Source organism: Aulonocara sp. 'chitande type north' Nkhata Bay, linkage group LG20 (genome assembly GCF_057382095.1).
Source record: "Aulonocara sp. 'chitande type north' Nkhata Bay isolate Kocher_YH1m ecotype deep benthic linkage group LG20, A_spYH_male_GT1.1, whole genome shotgun sequence".
Taxonomy (NCBI): Eukaryota; Metazoa; Chordata; class Actinopteri; order Cichliformes; family Cichlidae; genus Aulonocara; species Aulonocara sp. 'chitande type north' Nkhata Bay.
The window spans coordinates 15,456,459-15,468,802 of NC_141363.1; the positions used below are offsets into that span (position 1 = coordinate 15,456,459).

The 12,344-nt window shown below is 41.5% G+C and overlaps 1 protein-coding gene across 1 annotated transcript; it reads right to left on the bottom strand.

The window, feature by feature from the left end:
- Positions 1 to 1,869: 1,869 nt before the first annotated feature.
- Positions 1,870 to 3,697, bottom strand: LOC147305338 (uncharacterized). The gene is made up of 3 exons (XM_086278484.1): positions 3,105 to 3,697; positions 2,566 to 2,848; positions 1,870 to 2,384 (listed from the first exon to the last, which is right to left on the bottom strand). The coding sequence occupies exons 1-3, from the start codon at positions 3,308 to 3,310 to the stop codon at positions 1,944 to 1,946; spliced, it is 930 nt and encodes a 309-aa protein (XP_086134610.1). The 5' UTR covers positions 3,311 to 3,697; the 3' UTR covers positions 1,870 to 1,943.
- Between the last annotated feature and the right edge of the window lie 8,647 nt (positions 3,698 to 12,344).

The following is a 12,344-nucleotide window of genomic DNA, read 5'->3' on the forward strand; positions in this document are numbered from 1 at the left end:
TGTAAACATTTTGATTTTTATATCTGTGCAACCGACCAGCATTCTGCCAAAGGGCAAGAGTTTAAAACAAAACTGCACAAGAAATGGGCTATGATGAGCAAGTTAAAATATATACTGCCATTGTTCAGTCATAGTATAAAGTAGATGTTAAATCACACACACAAACACACTATAACATGATCATTATAATAGTATATGACCATAACTATGGACAGCAATGCAGGAAGAAGAACTAGGCGTATGTATGTTTGAAGACAGCGACTTTGGCGATGAGAGTGGGGATTTTAAATCTTTGGACTATGACTAGTGAACCTGATCTATAGGGAGAAGGAGCATAGATATATTGCCTGTGCAGGAGACCAGGTGGAAGGGAAGCAAGGCCAGAGGCTGTTATGCAGCGGTGTAGAAAGGAAGCGAAGTGCAGCAGCGGTAATCCAGAAGAATGTGAATATGTGAATATGTGAATAGTGCGGCGCTGAAGAATGCCAGATAGGATCATTAGTTTCAAGCTAGAAATCAAAGGGTGATGCTGGATGTTGCACCCTACAGGTTGGATGTCAGTTAGAAGAGAACGAGGAATTCTGGAGTAAGTTGGAATGAGGTGGTATCAAGCGTCCCCAGGGGATGAGGGTGGTGATTAGAGTAGACTTCAATGGGGATGTAGGTGAAGGGAACAGGGATGATGAGGAGGTGTTGGTGGAAGAGTAAGAGTAAGAGTAAGAGTTACCAGATGACTGGGAAAGTTCAGCTGAAGTGGTGAAGTAAACTGCCAAGGTGTTTGGACTATCCTCTCAATGGAGAAAAAAAGACAAGGAGATTTGATGGTGGAATAAGAAAGTACAGGAAAATATTCAAAATAAAAAAGTGGCAAGGAAAAAATGGGATAGCAATGGAGATGAAGAAAGTAGACAAGAGCACTGGGGGGGGGGGGGGGGGGGGGATAGGCATACAATAAAGATAGAGGTGGCAAAGGAAAAGGTTTATAATGAGTTTTATGTGAGGCTGGACATTAAGGAAGGCTAAAAGGATTCGTATTGATTGGCTAGGCAGAGAGATGGAGCTGGAAAGCATGTGCTGCAGGTTACAGTGGTTAAGGACAGAGATGTAGAAATGCACTAATATGTGAAGAGACTATACTGGAAGGAGTACTTTAAAGAGATGATGGATATGGAAAACGAGAGAGAAACGGAGGACAAACGGAGGAAAGTTAGTGAATCAGGAAGTATGACAGAAGTCAGGGCAGCTATTACAGTTTTTGCCCGTTGCCTGAACACATTTTGCAAAACTTTGCTCATTGTGCCAAAACCCTAAACACAAGTAAACATGACACAACACTGGGAAATATACCATTCACATCTGCACCAAATTGAAACTCTACTCTCAAAACCTAAACTCTGCTATCAAAACCTAACATTCCTTTGTCAAAATGTAACTCTGTTGACAAAATGACACATACTTGCATCATATGCAAACACTTACAGAGCAGGAGGAACACACTAGTCTACTTTATATAAAGCACTGCAGTCTTTGATTTCCATTGTTCATTCAGAAGGCATATTTTCAGGAGACACATTTGCAAACAACCAAAAAAGCAAATAGACCTACTCAATATTGTACATTGCAGTACCATGAATTCAGATAAAGCAAAAAAAACCAAAACAAAAAAACCCCCATAATACAGTAATAGAAAAAACACTATACTGTAAACAAAAAATCATGACAATTGTGCATACGTGGGCTCATGGATCCCGCCGTCTGTTGGGGTCTGGCCACAGGACCTCATCAACATCGCAAGCAATGTCTTCTCCCGCTGGGCACCGGGGAAAATATCCTCTTGCATGTCGAAACCATCCATGGATTGCTGTCACCTGAATGTCGCCGCAGGCCTGTTCCATTGCCTGCAGAAGAGGCATGCAGGCATGTAGTTGGCGGTCATATACACGCTATCTCCAAGCCGAAAAAAATTCCTCTATAGGGTTTAAAAATGGTGAGTAAGGGGGCAAGCATACCACTTCAAGTTGACTTTGGTTGGAGAACCAGGCCTGGACCAGAGCAGCCCGATGGAAACTGACATTATCCCATATCACCACAAACCTGGGCTGATCTGGTCTGTTCTGTACAACTATATCATGGAGAGCATCTAGAAATGTGAGTATGTGTTGGCTATTGTATGGACCTAGCATTGCATGATGGTGCAGAAGCCCTCGAAGGCATATGGCGGCACATAATGTGATGTTTCCCCCGCGCTGCCCTGGGACGTGCACAATTGCCCTTTGGCCAATTACATTACGACCCCGTCGTCTTGTTTTGCTCAGGTCGAATCCAGCTTCATCAATGAAAATGTATTCATGAGGCTGTGCAGCTCCATCCATGGCCAAGATTCTCTGAAAAAAAGGGGAACATATCACTGTACTACAGTGCTACACATACAGCACCCTCACCCCATCACACAGGTACCTGTGTAGCTCTCAGAATGGATCCATGTGGTACTGATATGGTACATATTCAGCTGCTACTGGACTTCACCAATACTCTATTGTAAATGTAAGGGACAGTTACACGTACCCGTACATATTCAGCTCGAAGTCCTTTGACCCTGTCACTGTTCCTCTCGAATGGGACTCTGTAGAGCTGCTTCATGGTGATGCTGTGTTTACCCAAGATGCGTCTGATGGTGGTGATGCTCACATGGTCTATGTTGCTGAACACTCGCCTGTCTGCAAGTATTTTCCGTCGTAGCTGGTGGAGACGGATGGCATTGTCTGCCCTCACTAGGTCCACAACAGCAAGTTCCTGCCGTTGTGTGAACAGGCGTTGGCGTCCTCCCCCAGAAGGTCTTCGAGTCATTCTAGAGAAATACAACCACATATTGTCATCGGTTTGCTTATTTTTCTTACAGTACTTCACTGTATATACTGTATCATCCACTGTACAACACTGTACTTCAATATAAGTAATCATGGTATGTTTCACAGAAACTACCACTTTGGCTGCAAAAGGAGCATTAGCACCCTGCAATACCCTGTACACTTGATATGGTAACTGTAGAACAGTACTATGAAAACCATCTGAGTAGAGTAGAAGGCAGTGAGATGAAGACAGACCTGTTTTCTAGTCGGAATTTTCTTATTACAGATGCCACTGTGAAGCGGCTTAGATGTGGGTGGACTCTCTGCCCAGCTTCCCTCATAGTCAGGCCGTGGTTGATGACATGGTCCACCAAAGTTGCTCTTATATCATCAGAAATATGGGTCCGTGCATGGCCTCTTTGACCTCCTCCTCCTCTTCCTCTTGCTCTCCCTCCATCCATGCTTGCAAAGTTCTTGAATTGGCTAAACTGAGGGCTTTTTGTGGTTGGCTAATTGGTGTTCAGTTTTGCAAGTAAGTGCCTTCAGGTGTATATTTGAGTGGTTGCAATTACCCGATGTGTTTTGTATTTTGGATACATGTGTTTTCCAAATGGCACCCTGAAATTTCATTTTTGAACGAAGTGTCTTATGTATGAAATAGAGTGTAGTATGCAGGACCATGTGTGTTGCATAAAGGAGTAAGTGTGTTGCATAATTGCAACCAGAGTGCAAAGCAGCACTTTTGTTTAAGGTATGGGTACATGTGTTTGGGGTATGGTAACAAAAGCTTCAAGTTGTGTTACTTTAGTCTAAGCATGGGTTTATAGTGTTCAAGCAACGAGCAAAAACTGTAAGAGGATGCATACCTGTGAAGGTCTAGGAGAGAGGCCAGTGGACTTTTTAACCAGATTAGTTAATGCCATATCAAAGTGGCAGAAGTGTTCTGGTGCTGATTTTCAAGAACAAGTGGAATAAGACTGATGTGTTGCACCTTGGAAGTTAGGCAAAGTTGCTGAAGCCATGTTGAGAGAAGAGGTGCTGATCAGTATGGCTTCATGCTGTGATGTTTTTTTTTTGAGAGGGTCAGTGGATAAGTATAGAGAATGCCAGACAACGTTGATATGATAGAGAACCAAGAAAAGAACTGCATGAGGAAGCCAGGAGAGGAATGACAGTGAGATGGTGCTGAGACGTGTGGTAGGCTTGACAGATGGGTTCAAAGTCAGGGTGGGATTACCTGAACCTCTACTTGTTTGTGATGGTGATGGACAGGTTGACAGATAAGGTCAGGAAGGCGTCTCCATCAACTATGACGTTTTCAGACAGCATTATGATCTGTGGTGAGAGTGGGGAGCAGGTGGAAGAGAGCCTGTAAAGGTGGAGGCATGCTCTGGACAGAAGAATAAATATCAGTAGAAGTAAGACCAACTCCATGTGTATTAATGAGAGGTAGACAGGTGGAAAACATGTAGTAGTAGAGGTACTGCCAGGCAGAAGGAAAAGAGGAAGGTGACAGTAGTAAAAGATTACAATGCAGAATGTTAGTGTGACAGAAGCAGATGATAGAGATAGGACCAGATAGAGGCAGACTATTCGCTGCGTGGACACTAAAGGGAGCAGCTGAAAGAAGACACATAACAACACGTCCTATCAATTTATAAAATTCTACCATTAAGACCTTTTATGTGTAATCTTTTTAGGTCACATGTTGCTTTGGCTAATACGCTAATGTTGCTAAGGCTCCAATCAGGCCGGCTTAGAGAATCTTCCTGCTTAGGAAATATGTGTATTCCCTGACTGGTTGACAAATGGATTGTGGAGGTTGCTGGCTGTCTCTAGGTGAGGGTGCGCCACCAAAAACCTATTGATTATTTTGTTTGAAAGCAAATTGTATTTTGCAAGGAAGATATCGACTTGTCTGCAAATACTTGCTAACTAACTGAAACTTGAAAAACTATGTAAAGTGAAAATGGGGACCACTCACCAATTTGAAGCTGCAAACAACAGCTCTCAAAAGGCTAAACTTTAACTTTAACTGTGTTGCACTCTTCACTTTCTTGTAACCACTGCAATTGCAAGGAGGTTTTTGGTGCAGCCATCAACTCTTGGCAACTAATTTCACCCAGTGAAAATACGCAGACTTGTCAATCACTCAGGGAATATACCTTTTTGCCCTGCAACTGAGGTTGTCAGACAGTCACCAACTAGTCTTTAGGCCTGTGTGTGTCTGGGAGTTTAGCAACTGTTTTCAAAGTAGTTTTTAGTAGTTGCATGATCTTTCTAGTTTCCTGTTTTTTCCACCAGAATACAAATGCAACTGCAATGACATAACCCAGATCCATTCAGTGGAGTCTGTTTAAAGACTTGCAACCATAATCAGCTTTGTTTTACTTCAAAGAGTGACAGCCTTTTTAATCTTTTTAAACTTTTGATGTTGATGACCAAACTGTTTTGTGCTGCTTTCTATGTGCTTCCCTTTTTATTCGCTTCAAGGCTTTCTTATACCTTAACCATAACCTTACATTTATAGACTCTTTCCACACCGCTCTCATGCTTCGCAACCCGTAACATATAGACAGGTTGGGCGCCCGAAAGCGTAACATAGCGACGACTTGTCATATAGCATCGGTATGTTACATTTTGGGATGAGAACGTATTTGCTTTACCATGAAGTTTTGACATTACAGACATTTTTTGCTCTGCAAATTTTCTAACAATGAACACTGCTTTATTCTTCTGTCAGTTCATTTCTTCATGTTGAAAACATACAGCTACAACTATCATTCCTTTACAATTCTCAGTTTCCTTCGTATTCTTCTCCCCTCTCCTGACACACATTTTCCTTTTCTCCTCCATCCTCTACCTGAAATAGAAGCCCATTTTCCTTTGTGCCAAGCCCTTTATTGACTGTCTCTTATTCTGTCACTCCTTTCATTTCAAATCAATCCTTTCATTATTTGAATCTAAGTTTGGTCTTTTCCCTTGATCCCCTCTTTTCCTTTTATCCATTTTTGCTCTAAATCTCCTAAATCTCTCAATTGATTTCCCTTTTTGCTTTATCTTCTCTGCTCTCCCCATCACCTCCCACTTCTTCATTCTACATGGTAGCTCTCCCGTCTGTATTGTTTCATTGGTCCCTGAAATGACTTTCACCATGATCAATCAGAGGGTAATCTTCCCAACTGAGAGTCATTCCTTCAAGTTACTTGTACAGCAACATTTTCCTTCCCTCCATGCTGTTCCCTTCCTCTTCTCTGTAAGCCCTCATTATTTTCATCCCGCTCTTCCTTATCCTTCACCAAGTCTGTGCTCCTTCTCGCCATCATTGCTCTTTTACACTCATCTTCCCTCTCTGACACCAACCCTTCACCTTGTAACACCATCATCATCCTCATCAACTCCCCCTACATTGCCATGACAACAACTCAAACAGTGTTGTCATGGCAGCCCTATCAACTAATTGAGGCAATTTTGACTGAGCAGCAGCTGCTGTAACCATGCTGTCCCAACCCCCTCCTCTGTTTCCTCCCCCATCTCCATCTTCTTCTACTTCTACCCTGCCCCCACCTCCTTTTGGATTAAAAAAAGAAAAAGAATTGCACTTTTTTTTACACAATCAACAAAGCTAATCTTAATATTAATTACAGTTGGGCAGTAACTATGAAATGAATAACATATAAAACTACATAAATGTAGCCACCGATCAATCATAGGTCTTATGACAAATGATACACCTCTTCAGATGGTTGAAAATCTTATTTATTTACTGGTACAGAGGAAAGTTGCTATCGCAGCACTGGCCACTGGAAAGTAGCTTAAGAAATGATATGTATTTAATCAAGTTTTATTTATATAGCAAGAGCTAATAAAACACTTAGCTCAGTGTGCTTTCTATTGAAAGTTAAAATTCCTACAACAGTAATGAGAGAGAACCACGGCAATCAGACGATCCTCTGTGAGCAGCACCTGGCAACTGCGAGGAGAACGAACTCATTTTAAACAACAAGACACTTCCGGCTGTCATCTGTCAGGTGATGAGATGAAAGAAATAACTAAAAAGAAAACAAAGCAGGTAAAAACACAATGTGGCATTTATAACTACATGGGGAAGGGAAGAGAAGCAGTTCATCATGGGACGTCCCTCAGAAGCCTGAATCTATAGTAGCTTATCTAAAAGATAAACTTTGTTAAAGTAATATTGGAAACCCAAGTGTAAAAGCAGAGACGGCGTCTGCCTCGTGAATCCAAGCTGGAGGGTGGTTCCACATGTAAAACCACCCTGACACTCTGAGAGCAAAATGCAGCGCTGGGATAATCAGGTAGAGAACCTTATCTACAAGAGTCTGTTAATGAACAGAAAGTGTGACTTTTTGATCTTTTCATTTTTCTGCAGCACAAGTGGGCATTAGTCATGTCTAAATTTGTTCTGTGGCTAGTTAGGTTGCGTATAATGTCATAAAAGTGGGTGATGAGCACCTCTGAGAAATGTTGCTAATAGTGTAGCCTTCTGCTAATTGCAGCTAAAGGCTAATTCAGAAAATAGAATATGAAATATGTGCATGTGCTCATTTTGGGAGAGGCACTTATGACAGTGTCCCTCACTGTCATTATTTTGAAATTCACTTGTTTAGTTTTTAGATTACTTTATACATTTTAGTAATCTGATAACACGTGATACACTAATAACTGACATCTACTAGTAGCACATTAAACTGTGTTGTGTCTGGGTTTCTTAGCTGTTGTGAATTTGAGCTTCATCATTAATATTTATAATACAATGCTTGAGAATCAGAAACACACAGTTCACTTCTCACTACAAGTGCCAATTAGGTTTGTGTTGTGTTGGTTAGCATAATTATGCTGTGTACTTGACTGTATTCAGAGAGACGTTTGATGAAGCACCACATTTAGGAACTGAGTCGGCACTGGCATGAAACATAGCTAGTGTTTTGGTTTGAGGAGATCATCATGGATCACAGCCTTTTTCTAACCTCACCCACATTTTTAATAGTATATATACATACATTTTCAACCCTGTTCAACAACAAAAAATTGAACTAACAAAAACTATGAAATATGTACTTACACTTGGCAGTAAGGGGAAAAAGTGTAGTTGGAAATGTTATATTCTACAAAGTAACTGCCTTTTCATTTTGATACAGCTTCTCACATTCTTGGCATTTTTTCCTGCCAGTTTCACAAGATTTTACTGTATGTGCTATAAATAAGATGAAATGAAAGCTAAAGCTCATATCTACTTTTGTCTCATTTCCATATTTTTCAAATGCAAATGCCTAAATTAAAGATGTACAGTTGTAGGGGAACTGGGAAGCCAGACCTGACAGATGTCTCTGGATGTGTTGTGCGTCTTCAAATAATTGCAAACATTTTAAAATTTTTGCATCTCAAGTTTCAGCTGCATCAGCTGCATACACAACTGAGTAACAAACAGGAAACACTTCTATAGGCACTAAAATGATACTAAAAGCTTCTTTCCTTTAAGAATACTGACACTACACATTGGATTCATTTTCAAAACAATCTGAAAATGAAACTTTTTCCTCTTATTATCAACACTTTATCTTTCTCCCCTCTGTCTCCCTCCCCCTGCCTTCTTTCTGAAATTGTTTTGTAGGTTCCCCTTCCTCCGCTCACTCCTTGAAGATGCGCTTGAAGGTTTTCCCCTTGTAGCCACAGGGGACAACAAGCGCTGATGTTACGGGAAAAGGGTGGTGGTGGGTGAGAAGAAAGGGTGAGGTTTGCTCATCCACACAGATGCACATGCAAATTACACTGTGCAGATTTGAGTGTGGACACAGGAACGTACACACAATTCCCTGATGTGCGTTAGTGTGCAATTCAGCGTGATTGCTGAGGGGGCTTGTTGGGCCCTTAGCCCTTGGTAAGAGCTTAGACACTAAGGATGTTTTATATCCCATGGATATTTGTTTATGCAAATGTTAAGATTTATTAAAATAACCCCTCCCCCTCCTTCACATCCCAATCTGTGACAGCTTTTAGTGCTTGTATTAAATACTGACCAGTCTTGTGTAAACAGAATGAGTGTGAAGTAGTGCGTTGCTGGGAAAATATACTGTATATTCATTATTTTCTATATTCAAATGAGAACTTCTTTTCAGGGTAAATTTATTGTTGCTTTGTAACATGGCTGGAATTTTTCTTGTTAAATTATGAGACCCCTTCAAAGTAGAAAAACAATAAAACCTTTTCACTGAATTTGATGGAGTGAAAAGAAAAATGTTGTGTTGTGCTGTTTTAAAATTCTGTTTCTTGATTAGATTCCCATCTTAGCCAGGCAGATGATTTATATGATCTATTCATGTGAGAGTGTACATGCACCATCATATGGTGCAACCGCAACCAATGTGAAAGAACTCGGCAACAGTGCATGTTGAGTTTGTTTGTCAAACTGGAGCCTCTAAAAAGAAAAAGAAAAAGGCCGGGGTGGAAGTAAACGGAGCCACGCATGTTTGTCATCTTGTTTGCACATAAACCCATTCTTAATTAATGTATGCCTGTGCATATATCGCGTGTGGGGAATTGCCATTGCATGCATTTATACATTTTTCTGGGCATGCAGCAAAACAAAAAGGAGGAAAAAATGAGCAGTGCTCAGATTTGTGATCAAATGTGTGCCATACTTCTCTTGCATGCAAAGTCAAGTAACTCTCCAGGCCAATTACTAGAAGTGACTATCGTGCGTGTTGGAAAGGATACCCGTACCAGTGTGTGGTAAACATTCGGGCACGCAACACAAATGGCTGAGTGCCACAGGGTAGATTTAAAAAGCTCAGGGAGGAGGTGTCACATCAACAAGAAGTGCTGTCAATGAAGCGGGCTTTGGCAAAATGATCAAAAAACGCTCACGGTGAAAAGGGAAAACTTGCGTGCCGGGGTGCACATTGAAATTCTAATGCTATTTAGACACAGCTGACATATTTAAATGTGAACTTATCATCTTCTTCTTTGTACAATATAGATTTCCCTTAAACGAAACTAAGCAGGAGTCTTTTGAATATATGAGACTAATGCCGCTGGAGTTGGAATCGGGAGTGATGTATGTGTGAGCATGGCGTGACAGGCGGGTGGTGTTTGAGAGTCAAAGGAGAGCAGTGGTGGAGGGGTTGTGCACGGGAGCGCTCTTGCTCACCCGTCGGCTTATCTGCTTTCTACAGAGGAATTTCTTTTTACAACACTCTGTCCACGCATGATCGTACTTATCTCTTCGGCCACTTAGCTGGAAGGTACCCTATCACACACAGAGCGCGGCACAGAAGAAGCAGCAGAGCAGCTGCCTGTGACTCTCTCTGCCTTATGCTAGGATGGTCTGAACACCACCTGATAGGGTTAAGGAAGTCCCAATGTGATATAAAGACTTACTGACTGATGGGCTGAAGCAGGAAAAAAGACATCTGCATGCTGCTTTATTCAGCATCCAGCAGCAGTGACATCCAACTTTTTTTCACTGGGCTCTAAGAACTCATAAAAGAAGCTGGAAAGAACTGTTCATACACCAAGAAGGTGCACATGGTGTTCTTCTTTCTGCTGGGAGAGAGCTGCAAAAAGCCTTCATGTCTTTATAGGGAAAGGTGTAAAATATTATATTGTTTTTGACAACAAACATTTTAGGTATACTTTATGATGCAGTTACCTACAGGGCCTCAATGTTGAAAGTTAATGTTGAATGTAACCTGTTGGACATCCATTCATCCAGGTTCTGTGAAACACATCTTCTAAGAAGTGTCGAGGTGGCATTCAGATGCCTGAATGATCTCACCTAGCTATTTTCTATGCTGAAGAGTAGCAGCTCTAGCCTGAGTCCCTCCTGAGTGACAAAGCCCTTCACCCAGTCTACAAGCCTGAGGCCAGACACTCCGTAGAGGAAACCCATTTTCACCATTTGTGTATGTGATGTTATTCTTTCAGTTAGTACTCTCAGCCTGTGGCTGTAGGTAAAGGCGTGAATGCAGATGGACTGGTAAATAAACGGATTTGCTTACACGCTCAGTTCTCTCTTTACCACAGTGTTCGTATCATTGCTGGTGCTGCACCAGCCTGTCAGTCAGTCTCCTGCTCCACTTTTGCCTAACACTTGTGAACAATATCCCGAGATACTTGATCTCCTCCACTTGGGACAGCAACTCCTCCCTGACCCAGAATGTGCACTCCACCCTTTTCTGGTTCAGTATCATGGCTTCACATTTCCAACAATATTTACAAATGCTTCCTCTGTCCTCTAGTGCCATTTATCCACCTGAAACAGTTTAGTGTGAGTTGTCCAGTTTTAGAAGTCTAAAAAGTCTAAAAAGTCTAAAAAAACAAATAAACAAAAATATTGAAAAGTGGCAAGTAATGTGACCCAAACCGCCCTTCAAGCTATGTCTGTTTGAGTGCACATTAATAATTCTATTAATGTCCTATTGTTTCTAACTAAATAATTAGCACATGTCAGTGGAAATAAAATTTCAATTTGCCGCTGACTTAATGAATGTATAGCTAAAATGCTGAATTGTATGCCTGTGGTTTCTAAAAACACACCCAGTACTGTTAACACAGTGTATAGCATATACACAAAATGTACTTATGTAGAAACAGTTGCACACAAGCAGCCAAACATTCACAGTGGAACTGCTAGTCATGAATAAGTAATGGGTGTGATAATGCAGATGGATGAGACCTTTGGAGCTCATGCAAAAGGGCCAGGGTCAGGAGGACTGTTATTTGATATTCAGCCATGGCATTTTCTCTGCTGCGCCCCCCCCCCCCCCACACACACACACACACACACGCACGCACGCACGCACACACACACACACACACACACACACACACACACACACACAAAGAAGAGTGGCCATCTGCTGAATGATTAATGCTTCGGTCTCTACCTAGAGTGGAAAGTGTGTGCCTTAAAACAGGGGGAGTGGTTGACATTATTAAACCACCTGCAAATATTCTCTCCCTGCAGAGCATGTCTTTGGTGCCTTCTATTAGCGGTGATTGAGCCTATGGTTCACTCATAAATGAATTCCTGTACTTATATATTAACTGGCCATTTTGTTAGGCGCACCTGTTCAACTGCTCGTTTATGCAAATGTCTAATCAGGCAGTAACATAACAGTACGTTAATGCATAGTAGCATGCAGCACAACTTGCTGACATTCAAACCAATCCAGGACAAAGATGATTTTAGTGACTCTGAACATGGTTGCTGGTACCAGATAGGCTTATTTGAGTTTTTCAGAAACTGCTAATTTGCTGGGAGTTTCCTTCACAAATGTCTCTAGGATTACCGAGAATGGTACGAAAAAACCTAATATTGAGCAGCAGTTCTCTTTGTGATGTCAGAGTTCAGAGGAGACTGGCTGGACTGATTCGAGCTAATAGGAGCTGCTTGTTACAATCAAGCAATGGAGAAGAGCATCTCTGCAGCTTAGTACAAACACTATTCATTATTCAAATGCACAGCCTACT